Below are 22,500 nucleotides of genomic sequence, written 5' to 3' on the forward strand. Positions count from 1 at the left end.
GCTAGATAGATAATAGATAGATAGATAGATAGATAGATAGATAGATAGATAGATAGATAGATCCCGCCCACCATTCCTAGGAGTAAGCAGCATTGAAGATGAGCTCCTGAGTTTTTCATCATTTATACCTTGTAATGAGCGAACAGTAAGACAAAACCTTGAAAAATTCGACTCTGTGGAACAGGAAAGCGAGCTGGACTGAGCTGGACTAAAGATTTTTATGAAAAAAGAGGAAATAGAGGATTTAAAGGACATAAGAAAAAACCTGTTGAAGGACAGATCACATACAACAGGAGGACTCCAAACTGACATCTGACACCCAGAGATCTGCACATCCAAAGGTAGGCCCATCCTCCATCCATACCACAACCTACAGACAGTGCTGTAATTACATCTCTGATAAATAAGGATTACTATAAAAATGGAAGATATAAATGTAGAACAAGTAACTGGGCAGAGAGCAGAGCTGGAGACACGGGACACCAGGAGGTCACAGACTCTGGAAATCACATACTCTGAAGGGCAGAAAAGCATTCATGCCCAAAAAGCCATGAAACATGCAAAGATTAGAGAAGAGCCAGAGACCCTCTTTTCTGATTTTACCTCTAAAGAGGAAGATAAAAGGAAAACCAATTATTTATTTTTCACAGACCAGCCCTTAGCCTGGCACACCGCTCTGTGTAAACAATATAAGCATACATCCAAGAACGGCATTAATAAGGGCCGGCAGATCAGAATTAGAAACCAAAAAGAAGACGAGACCAACTCACTGACCATAAACGTGTACAATAACGGCATAATCATGGTACAAGGGGCTGAGGAAAACTTACAGAAATTTGAAGACAGCTTTTCTCAAATTAAACTCCAGGCACAAAACTGCAAAGAACAACAAACCCCAGCAGCCACCATCACCTCTACAGAGACCTCCAGAGACAGAACTGCAGCCCCCAACACTTCACACCCTTCACCAGAGACCCTCAGAGACTGTTTATCTCAACTAGAAAGAGACTTTGTACAATTTAAAGAAGAACTTCAAAGAAATCTTGGTGACAGAAATGCAAATGACCAAGTAATGAATGAGATAAGCAAACTGAGATGTGAATATGCAGCAGTGAATATGCATCTGCAGGAAATAAGAGACGAAATGTGTGAACTGCAGCAAGAAAATGCCCGACTGAGACAGGAGATAACAGAGCTGAAGACTCCTGGACACCTGAAACAGGAGGACGCCATAGAAACACAGAGGAGTGAAGACAACATGGCCCCCACTGGCCAGGAGGGAGCTATGGTAACTAACACCAGTACAGACACCATGGCCTCCACTGGCCAGGAGGGAGCTATGGTAACTAACACCAGTACAGACACCATGGCCTCCACTGGCCAGGAGGGAGCTATGGTAACTAACACCAGTACAGACACCATGGCCTCCACTGGCCAGGAGGGAGCTATGGTAACTAACACCAGTACAGACACCATGGCCTCCACTGGCCAGGAGGGAGCTATGGTAACTAATACCAGTACAGACACCATGGCCTCCACTGGCCAGGAGGGAGCTATGGTAACTAACACCAGTACAGACACCATGGCCTCCACTGGCCAGGACACTGAGATACCAAATAGCTCCAACAGTATGAATGCTCCTGAAAATAACATAAGTGAACCACAAACCAGAAAAACAGAAAAGAGAAGAGAACCAGCCACCAGCAAAATCTCCAGCACAGACCCCCAGCTTCACCCACGTACCCCACCCGTGACCTCACAACGTTTTGATACCATCCTAATAATGGACTCAAATGGGAAATACCTGAAAACATGGCGACTATTTCCAGGAAAAAGGGTCAAAAAAATCCACTGTGCAACTATTGAGCAGGTGACAGCAGTCATCAATAACACACGGTTCACAAGCCCAAATCATATTTTTATACACACAGGAACAAACAATCTGCCAGCCCAACACCAGCAGATCGCAGGACAACTGACCCAACTAGCAAAGACGGCAAAACTAAAATTCCCAGACAGCAAAATAATTCTATCATCTCTGCTCCCAAGAAATGATGTATCCAGCCAAACTACCCAGAACATCAACACGGACCTGACCACCAGAATCAAGGCTGTGCCCGACGTGATCCTGGCACAACACCCCTCCATAAAACACCAACACCTCTATGACGACAAGCACCTAAACAAACAAGGGGTCAGCCTACTGGCCAAAGAGCTGAAGGACATTATACTAAACAGAGACCCCATGCCTGGACTCAACAACAACCAAAATCCCATGGAAAGACCCCCAACAATAAAAAGACAGGAAACCCCAATTTCATCACAGGAGGCCAGAAACAAAGCCCTTCACCCAACATCGGGCCATCAGAGGAGGAGACCACCATGGAGGGGACCATCAGCCCCACACAGAGACATGCAGGGCAGAGATATGGAAGAGATTAGAACCCTGCTCAGCACATTGTGCAGGAAACTAATGTGACTGGATCTAAGATACCTATAAACCAGTCGTAAATCCAGAGTGTCTTACACAGCCGCACTCATTACAAGGTATATACACATGAGGTATATATAGAAAAAAAAAATGACCTCATTCACAATCAGCAGCTGGAACATCCAAGGCCTGAGCACCTCGGCCTTTGGATGTAAAACAAATGACCCCGACTTTATTCAAAGACTGAAGAATATAGACATTCAGATCCTCCTGGAAACATGGACCAGAGCTGAAAACGAATCTCTGGTGCCAATCGGATACAGAGAAATCTCTGTCCCTGCCCTTAAAAATAAAAACATCAAACAGGGCCGCTGCTCAGGAGGAATATTGATCTGGTATAAAGAAGAGCTCCACCAGTACATCAAACCAGTGAAGAGAGGAGGCAGCCACATATGGATCAGAATCAGCAGCTCCATCCTCACCTCTCAGTCCGATGTCTACCTCTGCACCACCTATATACCACCACCAGAGTCCCCCTACTTCAATCCAGACAGCTTTGAGATCTTACAAGAAGAAGCCACCCATTATCAGGTCCTGGGCAAAGTTCTCATCTTTGGAGACCTCAATGCAAGAACAGGGAGAGAAAAAGACTTTCTGACCACAGATGGAAACATCTACATATTTGGGGCAGAGAACGACAGTCACGACTCAGAACACTCAGAGAGAAACAGCTATGACAGTACAGTCAACAAAAGTGGCAAAAAGCTCCTGAACTTATGTAAAAGTTTAGGTCTTCATATTCTTAATGGACGTACAAAGGGAGACTCACTGGGAAGATATACACTAAACTCCCATGTAGGAAGGAGTATAGTAGACTACGCCATTACAGATATGGACCCGGCAAATATTAGCGCCTTCATAGTCACCCCACAAACGCACCTGTCAGACCACAGCCAACTTCTCCTGTACATGAAATCTACAGAGAAACCATCCACACAAAAGCCACAGCAGAGCAGCCTCTACAACCGACCTCCATCCTATAAATGGTCCAAGACGTCAGAAATAAAATATAAAGAGGCTCCCAACAGACCGGAATTACAAGAGATGCTCCACAACTTCTACAGCTACAAGTACAAGTCAAACCCAGAAGGAGTGAATCAAGCTGCAAAAGACCTCAACAAAATATTCCACACCATGGCCAAATTGTCCGACCTCAAACAAGTCAACTACAAGAGGCCAAAAGAAAAGCAGATCAATGGTTGGTTTGACAAAGAGTGTAAAGCCGTTCGAAAGACCCTGAGAACAGCCTCAAACAATAAACACAGAGACCCCAACAACCCAGACTTGAGGGAAGCCTATGACACCATACAAAAGCAGTACAAAACCATCCTCAGGAGGAAGAAGCAGAGCTACATCTCTACCAAACTTAGCCAACTCCAAGACGCCCTCCAAGACAACTCCTTCTGGGAAATATGGAGCCACATGGACACAAAGAGCAAGAAAAAGACTGATACCCATATCAAAATGGCAACATCTGGCTCCAGTACTTCAGAGACCTCTACAAAGACATCCCAAAAGAAGGACTAAGCCAAGAGCAGGAAAACATAACATCAAAACTAAAGGCAATGGAAGAGAAAATCAAAAACTTCCAAAACCCACTGGACACACCAATTACATTACAGGAAGTTGCAGAGAAAATCACTTCCATAAAGTGTAAAAAATCTAGTGGTCTGGATGGAATCCCCCCAGAGATGTTGAAGTACAGCCCACCAGAAATTCAAGCTGCAATGGTTAAACTGTTCAACATTGTGCTGAGTGCTGGCTACTTCCCTCGTACCTGGAACCAAGGACTCATTACACCGATCCACAAGAGTGGGGACAGGTATGACCCTGCCAACTACAGAGGCATATGTGTCAGCAGTAACTTGGGAAAACTGTTCAACAGCATCCTAAACAAAAGGATCATCAGTTTCCTTACCGAGCACAATGTCCTGAGCAAAAGCCAAGCAGGGTTCGTGCCAAACCACCGCACCACGGACCACATCTACACCCTGCACAGTCTCATTCAGAGCCACGTCCACAATACAAAGCATGGGAAGATATACGCCTGCTTTGTAGACTTTAAAAAGGCCTTTGACTCAGTGTGGCACCCGGGCTTGTTCTTAAAAATGCTGGAAAGCGGAATAGGAGGAAAGACCTACGATGTCATCAAAAGCTCCTACACCGAGAACCTCTGCAGCGTGAGTGTGAACGGTAGAAGAACGGCTTATTTCCAGCAGAGCCGAGGAGTCAGACAGGGCTGCAGCCTAAGTCCAACGCTCTTCAATATTTACATCAATGAGCTGGCTGCTGCTCTGGAATCTTCACCTGCTCCAGGTCTCACACTCCATGACGCCCAGGTGAAATTCTTGCTCTATGCAGATGACCTACTGCTGGTGTCACCAACCGAGAAAGGTCTCCAAGACAACCTACAAATTTTGGAGAAATTCAGCTCCACATGGGCACTACCGATCAATCTAAAGAAAACCAACATCATGGTGTTCCAGAAGAGAAAAAGAAGATTTGACCAGCATCCTTCATTTGTCGTAAACGGCTGCACTCTAACAGGAACAGACACATACACCTACTTGGGCCTGGAAATTCACCAGTCAGGGAGCTTCAAACAAGCCATAGAGACCCTGAAAAACAAGGCCTGCAAAACCTTTTATGCCATCCGAAGGAAATTGTATCATCTGAAGCCACCAGTGAGGGTCTGGCTAAAAATCTTCGATTCCATCATTGCTCCAATCCTCCTGTACGGCAGCGAAGTCTGGGGCCCTCACACTTACCAAGATTGGTCAAGGTGGGATTCCAGCCCAACAGAAATATTCCACCTGGAATTCTGTAAGCACCTTCTCCAGGTCCATCGAAGCACCTCCAACAGCGCCTGTCGAGCTGAGCTGGGCAGATTCCCTCTACACCTAGCAGCTCTGAAGAGGTCACTATCATTTCAGGCTCACCTACAGAGTAGCAATCCAAGCTCCCATCACCACAAAGCTCTGATACATATACGTGGGCCAGATGAACCAGGACCCCTGGCACAGCTCTCCCAAACCCAACTGGACAAAATAACCAATCACAGCAGCCTGACAAGAACCAGAATCAGGAAGATGGTAGACGAGGGCCAGGAGAGGTACATCAGTGACTGGAGGACCGACATCAACACCTCACAGAAACTGACCACGTACCAGAGTCTACAGAGAGACTACAGACTGGCCCCGTATCTGGAGAAACTCCCGGACCCCAGAGACCGCAGGACCCTGAGCCGATATAGACTCAGTGCCCACAGTCTAGCCATCGAATCCGGTCGACACAAGCAGAGCTACAAGCCAAGGGAGGACAGACTGTGCCAACACTGTGACCTGGAGGCCCTGGAGGATGAAACCCACTTCCTGCTACACTGCACCAAGTACTCAGCAGTGAGGGACACTCACTTCAGGAGACTCTCCCATCTCTTCCCGGATTTCAGCTCCATGAAGGAGGAAGAGAAAATATATATCCTGCTGGGGGAAGAAGAGAGCGCAGTGGAGATAGCAGCGCGGTATGTGAGCGAATGTCATAGACTTCGAGAAAGAGAACTATGATAAGCCATGGACTCCCATAGCCCCCCATCCCAGATGTGGCCCCCCAATCCCCACCCTGGATATGTCCCATCCACCGTTACCACAGTCCCCACCGTGGATATGCCCCATCATAAGCCATGGACTTCCATAGCCCCCATCCTAGAAGTGCCCCCACAGTCCCCACCCTGGATGTGCCCCATCCATCCTTCCTACAGTCCCCACCCCCCATCCCCACAGCCCCAGCCCCTAATGTACACTTGCTTTGGCAAAACTAATTTGTATTTGGTCCTGCCAATAAAGCTTATTTGATTTGATTTGATTTGATAATAGATAGATAGATAGATAGATAGATAGAGGGATAGATAGATACAGATAGATAGATAGAGGGATAGATAGATAGATAGATAGATAAATAGATAGATAGATAGAGGGATAAATAGATAGATAGATAGATAGATAGATAGATAGATAGATAGAGGGATAGATAGATAGATAGATAGATAGATAGATAGATAGATAGATAGATAGATAGATAGATAGATAGATAGATAGATAGATAGAGGGATAGATAGATAGAGGGATAGATAGATAGAGGGGTAGATAGATAGAGGGATAGATAGAGGGATAGATAGATAGATAGATAGATAGATAGAGGGATAGATAGATAGATAGATAGATAGATAGATAGATAGAGGGATAGAGGGATAGATAGATAGATAGAGGGATAGATAGATAGATAGATAGAGGGATAGATAGATAGATAGATAGATAGATAGAGGGATAGATAGATAGATAGATAGATTGATAGATAGATAGAGGGATAGATAGATAGATAGATAGATAGAGGGATAGATAATAGATAGATAGATAGATAGATAGAGGGATAGATAATAGATAGATAGATAGATAGATAGAGGGATAGATAGATAGAGGGATAGATAGATAGAGGGATAGATAGATAGAGGGATAGATAGATAGATAGATAGATAGATAGATAGATAGATAGATAGATAGATAGAGGGATATATATATAGATAGATAGATAGATAGATAGATAGAGGGATAGATAGATAGAGAGATAGATAGATAGATAGAGGGATAGATAGATAGAGGGATATATAGATAGATAGATAGATAGATAGATAGAAGAGGGATAGATAGATAGAGGGATAGATAGATAGATAGATAGAGGGATAGATAGATAGATAGAGGGATAGATAGATAGATAGATAGAGGGATAGATAGAGGGATAGATAGATAGATAGATAGATAGATAGATAGATAGAGGGATAGATAGAGGGATAGATAGATAGAGGGATAGATAGATAGATAGATAGATAGATAGATAGATAGAGGGATAGATAGATAGATAGCTAGAGGGATAGATAGAGGGATAGATAGATAGAGGGATAGATAATAGATAGATAGAGGGATAGATGGATAGAGGGATAGATAGATAATAGATAGATAATAGAATATTGTATATACCCTTTAATACAGATAATATCAGATAATGCAGCGCTGCCTCCTGATTGGCTGACGGCTGCACATTAATAATACAATGTCTTGCCCGTTGCTCAATAGACCCAGAAGTCTCATTATTGTGTAACACTAATCTGCTGCGGATCCTCTGATGCGGCCATCGCTCTGTAAACGCTTTTTCTAATCAAATTTGCCTTCGCCTTGAACCCTAACACTCCGCCTGCACTGGAAACACATTACCATGATGACAAAGTAATAATGGATGTGACATGTCAATCAGCGCAGAGGTCACAGAACAGCGAGGGAGGCGGCTCCCGGCCCGGACAAGTCATGTGGAACCCATTCATTACGCTGCTGCCATGCCGGTCCTGGAAGCCGCCTGATACTTGATTAATTGACTAGATTCACTTTGCTGAGCGCTGACTTTGCATCAGAGGAAGATGCATCTGCCCTGAAATTACCAATGACTCGGGCGTCCAGCTCCTTGTCCGTCAGCTCCTCCTCCGTGAAGTTGCTGAGCGATATTTTGGGCGCGTTGTCGTTTTGGCTGACGGACCCGATCATTTCCTGTTCTTTGTCATGTTGAACCTGAGCATAAATATTAATCCATGGGATTTTCCTGTTGATAAAATATTTAGATTTTTCAAAGTTTTGTTTAGTTTTTTTATGAAATGTGCAAAAAAAATAAAACTTTTTCATGTTCATTTATCAGGTAAACAAATAAAAAATGACAAAAAAAATAAAAATATAGATATTAGACAAAATTTGGCCAAACCTGTGATACTGACGGCCTAAAGTGTAGAGATGGTGGAAGGGAGTGGGGGTTACTGATGACCCCAAATATTAATGGTGGGAGATAAGGAGCTGCCAAATGGGTCAAAAAGTGTAATGGAAGTCATGGAAGTAGTATGGCCAGGGAGAGCCAACAAGCCATTGTCCGGAGTATTTAAATAAAGGGTTAAGGTGTTATGGAAGTAATATGGCCAGGGAGAGCCAACAAGCCATTGTCCGGAGTATTTAAATAAAGGGTTAAGGTAAAAAGTAAATTTCTGTCTTTTGCTCTGAATAAAGGGGGCTTTACATGCTGCAACATCGCTAATGCGGAGTCGTTGGGGTCACGGAATTTGTGACGCACATCCGGCCGCATTAGCGATGTTGCTGCGTGTGACACCGATGAGCGATTTTGCATCGTTGCAAAAACGTGCAAAATCGCTCATCGGTGACATGGGGGTCCATTCTCGATTATCGTTACTGCAGCAGTAACAATGTAGTTCGTCGCTCCTGCGGCAGCACACATCGCTATGTGTGACGCCGCAGGAGCGAGGAAACTCTCCTTATCTGCCTCCCGGCCGCTATGAGGAAGGAAGGAGGTGGGCGGGATGTTACGTCCCGCTCATCTCCGCCCCTCCGCTGCTATTGGGCGGCCGCTCAGTGACGTCGCTGTGACGCCGCACGGACCGCCCCCTTAGAAAGGAGGCGGTTCGCTGGTCACAGCGACGTCGCCGGGCAGGTAAGTATGTGTTACGGGTCTGGGCGATGTTGTGCGGCACGGGCAGCGATTTGCCCATGTCGCGCAACAGATGGGGGCGGGTACCCACACTAGCGATATCGGGACCGATATTGCAGCGTGTAAAGTAGCCTTAACTCTTTGTATATTTGATGCTGTAAACTCCAAACATTTATATCTTGTTCATTTTGGTTTACGGTAATGCACAATTTTCTCTTACTTTGAACCCTTGCTTTGGTCTAGTCCATAAAGCCCCAAAATCCCATGTTTTACACATTGCTCCCCTCTCACAGCACTCAGTCTCACCATCACAGAAAAAGATAACTTGCAGATGCATCCCCCTCCTCCCTGTCTAACTTATCCTTTATTTATGAATTTAAACTAGAAGTATATTTTGTGGACTGAGAAGGTTTCTGAACATTTACTGAGATCATGAAAGTGGAGGAAAAGGAATAAAAATGCTAAGCGCATAACAAGTAACTAGGGACTGAGCATCAGTAAAGGCATGGCTTCAGTACAAGGCAAATCTATAGTACCAGGCACAGCTGCAGTACCAAGTACCCTATGGAAAATCTTATACAAAGGGATCTGGTGCAAGGTCAAAAAGTAGAATTAGTTTAGCAGAATCGGTTCTACCTCACCCTAACAAACATATTTTTACAGTTTTTAACTGCATTACTTTTATGGGATAACTTAGTTTATGTGACTTATGTTAGCGGCTGCGTCTGGACCTTACTTTATCTGAGAAGGTGTATAACGATTTATCTATCAATGGTGCAGAGGAACAAATCATACACAGAACCAGTTGTGAAGGAGTCCAAACCATTTCTTCAAGGTGTACCTGTGACAGTTACCAGTCAAATTGTCCTAACCAATGGAGAAGATGGAAGGAAAACTCCTCAATGGGAAAATCTTCAAAAGTTTCCTTTGACATTATTTCACATCTGTACTATTATACCGCTAAGAGTTCAACTTTCCCAGATTCTCTGCGCTAATTAAACCTGGTGTCTGCGCTCTGCCCAAAGCTGGCATCGGTGAAATAAGTTTCTATTTTATGTGATTTCTGTTGTGTGTATTTTAGATCTGAAGTCAACAACAGTGGTATTAAATTAAGACACGAGGGACTATAGATGGAGCTAGATAAAGAAGTTTAAAGGCTTAGCTTGTAAGGTCGGAGGAAAAAGATAAAACTCTATCACATTCAACCTATTATTTTCATGCCAAGTTGATCCTGAGAAAGCAAAAACAAATCCTCTGTAAAGTGGCTGCCAATTTATGTTCATTTAAAGGGAGGAAATTCCTTCTCAACCCCAGATAGGACAATCACAATAAATCCCCCAAACCATCATACATATCACAGAAATGTAATACACATAACTAGATACAATGTATCTAATTCTAAGATAACATCCACAATTCTTTTGAAAAATAAATGTATTTTGCAAAATAAACCACTGATAGTCCTATCTTTTGGGTAGGTTTGATTAGTGGGAGTCAGACTCACAGGTACCTCACTGATGAGCAGAATATGGAAGCTTTAGTATGTGTTTCAAGGTAGAGGGACTGAGCAGCAGTAAAGGCATGGCTTCAGTACAAGGCAAATCTGTAGTACCAGTCAAGGCTGCTGTACCAAGTACAGCTATAGTACCAGGCTAAGCTACAGTACCAAGTACAGCTATAGTACCATTCCCAGCTGCAGTACCAAGTACAGCTATAGTACCAGTCACATCTGCAGTACCAAGTACAGCTATAGTACCAGTCACATCTGCAGTACCAAGTACAGCTATAGTACCCATCACAGCTGCAGTACCAAGTACAGCTATAGTACTAGTCACATCTGCAGTAACAAGTACAGCTATAGTACCAGTCACAGCTGCAGTACCAAGTACAACTATAGTACCAGTCACATCTGCAGTACCAAGTACAGCTATAGTACCAATAACCGCTGCAGTACCAAGTAAGCTATAGTACCAGTCACAGCTGCAGTACCAAGTACACCTATAGTACCAGTCACAGCTGCAGTACCAAGTACAGCTATAGTACCAGTCACATCTGCAGTACCAAGTACAGCTATAGTACCAATAACAGCTGCAGTACCAAGTACAGCTATAGTACCAGTCACAGCTGCAGTACCAAGTACAGCTATAGTACCAGTCACAGCTGCAGTACCATTCACAACTGCAGTACCAGGCTCAGCTGCAGTACTAGGTATAGAGAAATACCTTCTCATGGAGTGCCACATTATTTAATTCTGCTGGCCAGACTGATAGATATTGTCTAATAAGTAAGGGTATGCCTCTAGTAAATATAACTCATTAAAATTTAATAACAATTCACCAACACATCCAGTTTCTATAGTGTGAAGATGGTCATGACATGAAATAACTATCTCTCCTTCCTCAGTGTAGTATGAGACTTAAATCCTTCAAGACCAATTGATTATCTGTTTTTGCGTTTTCGTATTTTTTCCCATCCCTTCTTTAAAACAACATACTTTTTTCCTTTAAAATACTGTAGTCATACATGGGCATGATTTGTTTGCTTTTCGTTTGTTTGTTGTATTTTTTTTTCTTTTGCAAAATGAGCCATAGTTTTGAATGACAGCAATCATTTTACAACATAATTTACTGAAAAATGGGGAAAGAAAGTTCCATATGTGGTGAAATCGTGAGAAGAAATATGCAATTTTCCCATTGATTTTTTTTTGCTTTTTTTTGTTTCTTTCTTTTTCTTGTAGTTCAATTGATGGTTTAAATAATTTTAGATTTTGGGACGGCTGCATACAGTCAATGTGATGATGTACCCATAAATACACTATATTTATTTATATTATTTGGACACAAAAGAGTTAAAGGGATTCTCCACTTTGGGCAAGCCTTTACAGCAAGCTGGAAAGTGTCCCAGAAGCTGCGACCACTTTCAGCCCCATCAGCTTTAGTGTTTTAGGAAGCCTTGCATCAAGTGTTTTGGTTCCCTGCAGCACCCCCGCAAGGGAGATGAAGAATTACACAATGCCTATTGAAATTACTGGGTTAATACAGAACAGGTCCTCCACATCAAGAAATGCTCTTTTTAAGAGCTTTGTGAGGACAGTCAATATACGGCTTCTCTATTTCTTACCAAATTTACTCAAATGCATATATAAAAATAAATCTACTGGAATGGAATTAGTCATTTAAAGGGATGGCAATACTATTTCTATTAGTTAGCACCACCTGAGAGGATCGCTGAAACGCGCGTCGGGGCATAGCGACATGCTTTGGATCATTTACTGACCACACAGAAGGTATAATTTCCTTTACAGATCAGTACATTTTTACACTTTATTTTTCTGATATTCAGGATATTTATACCATATCTTTTTCATATATACCATATCACTTTGATATTCAATTTTGCACTGTGCACCTTGTTATATATGATAAATAGATATCTATTTAAATAATAGTGGTCATTGCATTAAGCACTGTATTTTTCCTGGTAAACCGCTGCTATTATTTATGGGACTTTCTCCTGCCTAGTATTTCTATGGATTTGTAATAAATATTTATTTTAATTATTGAATACAAATATTAATTTTAATATCAATTTCATCATCATTTCCTTTATTTATTGTATCCCTATGTATTCTTATTTAAAGGTTTTTTGATAATTATTGACATTTAATGGTGATTTTATACGGAAAATTTGATCATTTTTTCTATTAGGCAAAATGTTAAGAGCCTAAATGCCCCGAAAAAAACTATTTGTGAATTATGAAGGCATTAAAGCAAATGTAGGGTGGCTCCAAAATCAATGAAATGTATCAGAGTGAACATACCGTATACATTAACACATTACCAAAGGAGTTTGTTTGCATTTTATTACATTGTTTATTGTATTTACATTTTTGATCTTGTAAGTTTTTGAAAGTTCTTCCATTAATGCTGCAAAATTCTTTGAACATTCCAACTTTTGGCCCACCCTGTCTATGAATGTAGGACATATTAGCTGACATATAGGTGTAGTTATAATATTCGGTACCTTACCTTTTAAATTTGTAGATTAAAAAAACAGCCAAACCCACAAAAACAACAGAAAGAAGCATTAACATGGCGGAGCTGCTGTGACTGGCGCTGTTATCCACCAGGGGCGCTAGGAGGGAAACAGAAACATGGTGAATTCATGATGAACCTTCAACATGTAAAGCTGCAATGTAAAATGTACTAAAGGGTTCCAATGAATCCTCGGAGGTGGGGTAAACCCCTCGTGGGCGGGGCATAGCATAATTAAGTCGGGTGTTCTACATATTTTTATGATGTGTAATTGGACTGGTTGTGCGGTCTGTTGTTTTGGACAGTCCTTATAGTTCTCTATTTTAACAGTGTGTTTTTTGTCTTGTTTAGTTGCTTGGTACCCACCCCTTTTTCTATTCCTCCCTCTATTTCCCCCCTCCTTCTTCTTACCTCCCCACCCCTTATTATCTTCTATCTCTTTGTCCTAATTTACCCCAAATTTCGTGGAATAAAATGAATGGATGAAGTTCGCCTGCCAACATGATGACATCTTAACATCTACATGCCGGAACCCACCAAGCACAGCAGGCAATGAAGACGCACAGCAATTCTGCGATATCGCAATTTTAACTTATAACCTTATGTTCGGGTGCTATTGGATTACTCTTTTGTATTCATATCTAAGTGTCCTGTTAGTTATTGCCATATCTGTTATTGATGAGTTGGTTATCCATCTTATGCCCCTATTTTCAAGCTTTCTCTCTTCTTTCTTACATGGTGCATCTCTGCACAATTAGGAAATGCTTTATCATCTTTCTTACTTTGCTGAGCAGTATTTGCTGTGCAATCCTTGCTTCTGCTGCGTAGAGTGGGTGGCGGCATGTTTTCTTTTGGAGAGGGCAGGAGCTTTCTACCGTGCTGTATTGGGAGTATCTTTCTCCCCAGTATACAGAATTAGCAGTTGTTGTAATTCATTCGGAGGGGGTTACACCCTGTGACACGTCATTGGGAGTGTCCGTTGACTGGATACTGCCGTGGCGGCGTCCCTAATAGCGGGGCCGGAATACATCGGTGACGCCACAGGAAGTTTTCTTCCATCCGGTCCCCGCTGTGGACTCCGGATCTCGGCTGTGTTCAGGTCTCCGGAGCTCTCAGTGACGCACGCGTGGTGGGTGGATCTGAGCATTCGTGGGTACTTATTTAAGGTCAGACTTGTGCACTTCTTTTATCCGTCCCCTGACGAAGCATACCTGACGCGAAACACGTGTTGGGACGCCGGTCCCCACGTGTCTTACCCCGGTTTATAAGTGATCTGGCCTGGTCAGTAGTGCTGCCTTTATTTAGTTTGCTGCACATGGAAGGTTTTCACTCCATGTAAGCTTGTGGTTCACTTCGATGCAGCTCCACTTGTGGGCCTGGGCAAATGCCCATAGTTTTTCAGGGATCACTTTGGAGTGCAAAAACCCTCTTTTTTCTCCTTCTCCGGGACATGTGGGGTTCTTTCCCCTTCAGCATCTGCCCTCCGGTTCTACTATTTATAACTGTTTTCACTTTTTGTACCTTACAGCACTTACTATAATAAATATTTAATATATTTCTAAATTTTGCTTGTGTTGGTACTCCTTTTATGTAGCAAATTTAAAGACTCTATCTGCTGCTAATTCTATGTTCTATGAGTTGTTGCTTGTAGTAATGCGATCTATTTATGGTCCTTGTTTATTTAAAATAATTAAGTCTAATGCAGCAAATGAAATGTTAAGGGATTTTTTTTTTTTTTTTTAAATTTAGACAATCTTTGTATGAAATTCAAAACATAAGAATGTATCAGTATCATAAATGACACAAATAGAGGTGGGTCTTTTCTTTTTAGATTTGCACTTAGGCCGAGGAGCTTCAAGTTACAAGCAACCTGGTGATGTAGGTGAAAGGTGCGGAAAGTGTCAAAAAAAATAATTTTGTGGCAAACCAAGAATTCTCCCCCAACTCCTTATTCCAGATGCAAACACTTCCCGTAGCAGCGTATTTCATATGCCAAGGAAAAGATACAATAGAACAGAACAGTCGTCAGACGCTCGTAGGGAAAGTTATCTGAAGGTCACTATCAGCCCGGAGCTGACAATGAACAAATGCATCTGATTCAGAAACATTAAAAAACAACTTTAACGACCTTGTGGAAAGAAACAATAAATGCAAAAAAAAAAAAAAAAAAAAGGAAAATAATTTAATTAGGAAAAAGGAATAAATGAATACTTTGAAAAATAAGTTTGTGGTTTAAAAAAAAACTTAAATATGTTGGTTTTTTTAACCCTTTTAATCCTTGGCTATATTTCTGGCCATAATAAATATAGTGAAACAGAGGATTGGGGAAAAGAGAAAAAAAAAAAACAAATACAAAAAGAAATAAATCCTGATTGTGAAGACGTAGACATAGACGTAGACATAGACAATATTAGAATTTTATGGAAAAAAAGTTGTTTTTTCCTTTTTTGACTCACCTAAAGTAAGCTGGGTGACGTATACAAATATCTGGACTCCGGGTTTTAACTCAAACATTATTAGGTTTTGATTGAGGGCGCTGAAAAGAGACTCTACAATCTGCAAATTATAATAAAAAAAACAATTAAGAAGGCCCGTTACAATCCATACAATACAAATATCCGGCCACATCCACACTAGTGTGCGCTACCAGTGCCCAGGGAAAAGCAAATATTATGCGCCCCAAGAACCACCGCTCCAGTATTGAACCTCTTATCACCCAAGTTCATGAACTGTAATTTGAGGAAACATCTGATGTAATTACAGGTTGTGTTTTGACCTCCTATTTTTTTTAATTTGGTTGCTAAAATTTTATAAACACAAAGTTATATGTTCTAACATTATTTTTTTACTGCATTTTTGCAGCAAATTTATTTCTCCAAGCCTATCTATGAGTTTAGCTTTAAGTCTAGCCTTTTCCTTAACCCTAGCCCTCAGTCTAGCTCTATCACTGACTCTAGGCCTAAACCTAATCCTAAAGCTGGGTTCACATGTCTTGTAGTCATGTGCTATCATGGATCCATTAAAGATCCATTTTCAAAAAGATGGCATATATCAGTTTCCCAACAGATCCGTTTTAACAAATGACTAAAGAACATGTGAACTTAGCCTTAGCCTAATCCTAGCCCCAAGTATAATCCTAACCCAAAGTCTAAACCTAAACAGAGTCCTAAATGTAACCATGAGCCCAACCTGAGCCCTAAGCCTATCAGTAGACCTAAACTTAATCCTAGCCCTAAGGATTTTGCCGCGGATTTCTCGCGGAAAAGCCGCGGATTTCCCGAAAATCTGCAGCAGCAGCACTTCCCAGCCATTTCTATGGCTTTTTGGAAATGCTGTGCCCATGCTGCGGATTTTTCCGCGGCGGATTTGGTGCGGATTTTGATCCGGAAAAATCTGCAACATGTCAATTATTGTTGCGGATTTTGATCCGGATTTTGGCTTCAGAATTGGGAAAAAAAAAAAATCCGCACCAAAATCCGCGGCAATTCCGCACCTTTGAAAAGGTGCGGATTTTGCGGGAAAGCCGCGGATTTTCATGCAGAAAAATCTGCAGCAACATTCTACCGTGGACACATAGCCTAAGTCTTCCTCTATCACTGTATCTAGCCCTAAACCTAAGCATAAACCTAACCCTAAGCATAACCCCAGCCCTAAGTCTAAACCTCAACTGAGTCCTACGTGTACCCATGAGCCTAACCTGAGCACTAAGCATAGCAGTGGCCCTAAATGTAACCCTAGCCCTAAGTCTAGTTATATCACTGACTCTAGCCCCGAACCTAACCCTAAGCATAATCCTAGCTCTAAGTATAATCCCAGCCCTAAGATAAAACCTCAACTGAGTCCTAAGTCCTAACCATGAGCCTAAGCTAAGCCTAAGCCTATCTGTAGCCCTAAATGTAACTAGTCCTAAATCTAATTAGATCGCTGACTCTAATCCTAAACTTAACTCTAAGCATAATCCTAGCCCTAAGTCTAAACCTCAACTGAATCCTAAGTGCATCCATGAGCCTAAGCGGAGCCCTAAGCCTATCAGTAGCTCTAAACTTAACCCCAGCCCTAAGTGTAACCCTTCCCCTAAGCATAACTCAATCCCTAGATCTAACCCTAGTCAGAATTAATAAAAGGGTAAAAATTTGAAAGCAGCTCTTAGTAATCGATGAGGACAATATTTAGACATATGCACCGAGATATATTTCTGTTAGCTTTGCTGCTGATTATGCATAGCCCAGCAGATGAGATGTGTTTATTAGCAACTGCTGGGCTCTGCATAGGCAGCAACTGAGAAGTCATAGGACACGTCATTATGCTGAGCTTTACCTCTCTTGCAGCTGGTGATAAATTCACCATTCCTGCACATAAGGTGTGTTTCCAGGCATTGATCACTTGATAGTAGGGGTGGAAGGGGATGTGTAAAATCTTTCGCCCCCACAGATGTTTAAGCCGGGGCATCTGCACATTTTCCCTCCCTCCATGCTACACCAAAGCCCATCACATGGGCAAAAACTTGAATTTGGCAACAGAACTATGAACATTCGATCCTTGCACTCACATGCTCCAGGTCGGCTTTGCTTCCTTTCCTCCTTTCACTGATATTTTTGGGTGGTAATATAAAAAGTTCGGCTGAAGTTGGGAGACCCGGGAACATGGCTACGAGAATGTGCTCATCGGGAATACTGGTTACCTGAAATGATTTGTATAGAAATATATAGTCACACAACAAAAACATAAACATATACATGATAGGGTCAGATTTATGGCACCAGACCCAAAACCCAGACATAAAAGAATACTATGGTCCAAGTCCGGTCTGGTAAAGACTGCATAATACAGACATCGTAATCATATTGCAAAAATGCTACATTTGTATCATGTTGGAGGTGCGGAATGTCGTGTTTTTAAATTTTATGTTCTATATATTTACTATTTTGTAACCATTGAGTTTCTTTCGTTCTTTTTTTGCAGAGGGTCCTCTGATATTTGCCAAATTTTACAAAGTCTGCACTTTTCAAACAATTTGGCGCAAATAGTTTCATTTATTGACTTTTCTTAAACTAGCCTCGGATTGTGTGACGATGTATAGATGCGGTTCTATTTTTCTGGGAGTGACATTTTTGAAGATGTTTCCACCCAGAGAGATCAAATATAAAAAGTGCCCCAAAAATACTTTTTGATACCTGATAAAGGGTGCAGGTCACCCTCGAAACGTGTTGTTTTACAAGAAAGGAATTTTCTTCCAACCGAGCTTGAGATAGCGCCTCTACATTGTCAAAGTTTTTTTCTTAGAAATGACTGATTCTGTCACTTGTTAGTAGAGATGAGCAAACTGAGTTCTAGAGACGAGATTCTTAGTGCCAGGAAGGGGTTAAAAAACTCTTCTATTTGTCTCTCCTTGGCCCACCCAATATGTCTTCAGCTGTTGGTCCTGTGATCGGCTCCCTTATGTCATGGGGTGAGAGGGGACAACAGGGGACAGGGGTTCCTAAAATTGCCCTCAGAATAGTGGGCCCTAGCTGTCAGTGATCCCAGAGATACTTTTAATGGTGAAGATGTCTGGGCTACCTTCCTTGCCCTGCTTCTGGACAGCCCTGATCTAAAACCTCCTCTGCCCTAACCCAAGAGAGGGCCAAGACAGGAGTGGTTGAATCCATGTGTGATAAGGAGGAAATAAAGAGCAGGGAGGAAATAACTGGACACCTTAGATATAAGACAATACGTGATAAGGAAGAAATAAAAAGCAGGGAGGAAACAACCAGATTCATAGATATTAAACAATACGTGATAAGGAGGAAATAAAGAGCAGGGAGGAATAACCGGCCCTGTAGATATAAGACAATACGTTATAAGGAGGAAATAAAGAACAGGGAGATAGTAACCAGATACGTAGATATAAGACAATATGTGTTAAGGAGGAAATAAAGAGCAGGGAGGAAATAACCAGACACGTACAGTACAGACCAAAAGTTTGGACACACCTTCTCATCTCTAGAACAATTGTTAAGAGGAGACTTTGTGCAGCAGGCCTTAATGGTAAAATAGCTGCTAGGAAACCACTGCTAAGGACAGGCAACATAGGAGAAAGAGCTGTGGAAAATAAAGCGCAATAGGGTCTTACCCTTATAGGTACAGGGCAAAGGTGGGGGCAGCAATAATACTCACCAACTGTAGTTGTGAAAGTCACAACTACTATAATCGCATGTAGAAATGGACCACGGCAGCGGCAACCCAAGTGGCAGATAACAGAGAGAGGTAGAAAAACGGGTTTCAGTGAGCCGCGCCAATGATCACAAGTCTGAAGATCAGATTAATGTGACTTTATTGCTGCATAGGTCTACGCGTTTCAGGAGCTCTGCCCCCTTCCTCAGGACCATAGAGAAGACAACATCAAATCTCAACTTGATGTTGATTTTGATTTGATGTTGATTTGAGCTCCTCTCTCTGTTATAAGGACAAGCAACAAGCAGAAGAGACTTGTTTGGGCTAAAGAACACAAGGAATGGACATTAGACCAGTGGAAATCTGTGCTTTGGTCTAACGAGTCCAAATTTGAGATCTTTGGATCAAACCACCGTGTCTTTGTAGAAAAGGTGAACGGATGGACTCTACATGGCTGGTTCCCACCGTGAAGCATGGAGGAGGAGGTGTGATGGTGTGGGGGGGCTTTACTGGTGACAATGTTGGGGATTTATTCAAAATTGAAGGCATACAGAACCAGCATGGCTACCACAGCATCTTGCAGCGGCGTGCTATTCCATCCGATTTGCGTTTAGTTGGACCATCATTTATTTTTCAACAGGACAATGACCCCAAACACACCTCCAGGCTGTGTAAGGGCTATTTGCCTAAGAAGGAGAGTGATGGGATGCTACGCCAGATGACCTGGCCTCCACAGTCACCAGACCTGAACCCAATCGAGATGGTTTGGGGTGAGCTGAACCGCAGAGAGAAGGCAAAAGGGCCAACAAGTGCTAAGCATCTCTGGGAACTCCTTCAAGACTGTTGGAAAACCATTTCTGGTGACTACGTCTTCAACCTCATCAAGAGAATGCCAAGAGTGTGCAAAGCAGTGATCAAAGCAAAAGGAGGCGACTGTGAAGAACCTAGAATATAAGACATATTTTCAGTTGTTTCACACTTTTTAAATTATTTCATTCCACATGTGATAATTCATAGTTTTGATGCCTTCAATGTGAATCTACAATTTTCAGAGTCTTGAAAATAAAGAAAACTCTTTGAATGAGAAGGTGTGTCCAAACGTTTGGTCTGTACTGTATATTTAAGATAATATGTGATAAGGAGAAAATAAAGGCAGGAAGGAAACAACCAGACACGTTTATATAAGACAATACGTGATAAGGAAGAAATAAATAGCAGGGAGGAAATAACCAGACATGTTTATATAAGACAATATGTGATAAGGAAGAAATAAATAGCAGGGAGGAAATATCCAGACACATAAATATAAGACAATATGTGATAAGGGGGAAATAAAGAGAGGGGAGAAAATAACCAGACACGTAAATATAAGACAATATGTGATAAGGGGGAAATAAAGAGCGGGGAGAAAATAACCAGACATGTAGCTATAAGACAATACGTGGTAAGAAGGAAATAAAGAGCAGGGAGGAACTAACCAGACATGTAGCTATAAGACAATACGTGGTAAGGGGGAAATAAAGACCGGGGAGAAAATAACCAGACATGTAGATATAAGACAATATGTGATAAGGGGGAAATAAACGGCGGGGAGAAAATAACCAGACATGTAGATATAAGACAATATGTGATAAGAAAGAAATAAAGAGCAGGGAGGAATTAACCAGGCATGTAGCTATAAGACAATATGTGTTAAGAAGGAAATAAGGAGCAGGGAGGAAATAACCAGATGACTAGAGGATTTCCAAAGCATATCTACAGCACGTAATAAATCACCAGCAACTGGGACACAACAGCACACAAACCGGATTAGCAAAAGCTATAGTCGGCTTGGGAAGACAGAATCCTCTATCTTAAAAAGGTGGAGAGTAACTAACTCTAGTCTCTGCAAGCCTTCTGGTTACCTTTTGGATCACATGTTGTGGGAGACCGAACTCCTGCAAACCTGATCCCTAATGAGCACACAGCTGGTCAACGCCAGAGTCTAACTGTGTAAACCATGTCTGATGCCGCCATGACACTTGGTGAGTTTAGAGGCAAACACCGTGTGACACCTTGTCTTCTATCTTTTTCTTTTTGGGGTCTTAAGCGCAGGCATTTGTCACTGGACCCCATGCTATCACATAGGGTGTAATGTATCTCACTGAGAGAAAACAAAAAGACAATGGGAGGAATGTTGGCGGGAGAGGTTGGGTGGAGCCAAGGTGAAGTGAATAAGAGGCTTTTTTTAACCCCTTATCTGAATTTTTGGGTAACTCACCACAGGACAAATTCGAGTCAATCTGCTCAATTTGAGTTTTCAGCACCTTTGCTGACTTTTTCATTTTGCATTTTTGTACGTCGGATTTTTTTTTTAATTTTCAAGTATAAAAAAAATACATAACGGTTCTTTAAATCATCATTAAAGTGTTTCTGAAAATTAAGAAAAAAATATCTGATACAATTACTTTATAAAAATGACTATTATAATTACTACTACAACCCAAAACACATCATCTAATAAATCTTATTAAAAGAAAAAAAAAAGAAAAATATATCTAAACCCTATAATCTAATTATAGTAAAATCTAATTATTAGCTTTTTTTTCTGCTAATAAAAAAAAAAAATCATTAACAAATTGCAAAAATAAATGAGTTGATATATAATTTCATCACTGCAGTAGATTAATTTCTACTAAATAATATGAAAAAAATTGAAATTTAATTTGATACAAATCCAAGGAGGTAAATAAAATCTAAAAAAAGAGATAAGCGGCCACTTTTTGTTCTGATGATTTTGGCTTATCTTGTTCCTCCTTTTATTATTTCGGAGCATCTTGGAGGAAATCTCCGCGGCTGGAATAGGACTCGTGCGGGACGTTTGGCCTATAATAAACTCTCAAGATATGAGTCATATTGATTACAGACGTCTTATGTCTCCGGAAGAAGCTCCATAAGACAGAGCTCGGACTGCGCCGCAGACTCATTCACTTACTCTTAAATGAAATATCCCATATTTCTACAGTGAGCGGACCCTAATTAATTGCTCGTTACGCGGGAATGTCTTATTAGATTAGGGCTGACATCCATAATATAAGAGAACGAGTCAATCACAGTTAATCATGTTCCGGCGAGGGCTGAAGCAAATGAATGATGATTAGCCTCTTCCCACCAGCAGTCAGCATGGAGGCCGGGCCAAAAAAGTGGGATCGGAAAGACGGAAAATAGTAAAAAAAACATACATTTACAGAATGGGCTAAAAAATAGCATAGAATAAAATAAACAGGAATGACTGCAATCCGTTCCGTGCAC

The 22,500-nt window shown here is 41.6% G+C and overlaps 1 protein-coding gene across 1 annotated transcript in view; it reads right to left on the bottom strand.

Moving 5' to 3' along the window:
• SORCS3 (sortilin related VPS10 domain containing receptor 3) overlaps positions 1 to 22,500 on the bottom strand; it is an 866,891-nt gene that overhangs the window by 10,349 nt on the left and 834,042 nt on the right. Inside the window, exons 23-26 of the mRNA XM_075348233.1 lie at positions 17,606 to 17,737; positions 15,513 to 15,612; positions 13,051 to 13,156; positions 7,977 to 8,134 (exon numbers count right to left, since the gene is read on the bottom strand). Coding sequence (XP_075204348.1) covers positions 7,977 to 8,134; positions 13,051 to 13,156; positions 15,513 to 15,612; positions 17,606 to 17,737 — 496 coding nt within the window. The remainder of the gene's footprint in view (positions 1 to 7,976; positions 8,135 to 13,050; positions 13,157 to 15,512; positions 15,613 to 17,605; positions 17,738 to 22,500) is intronic.

The sequence above is a fragment of the Anomaloglossus baeobatrachus genome, chromosome 5, assembly GCF_048569485.1.
Source record: "Anomaloglossus baeobatrachus isolate aAnoBae1 chromosome 5, aAnoBae1.hap1, whole genome shotgun sequence".
Taxonomy (NCBI): domain Eukaryota; kingdom Metazoa; phylum Chordata; class Amphibia; order Anura; family Aromobatidae; genus Anomaloglossus; species Anomaloglossus baeobatrachus.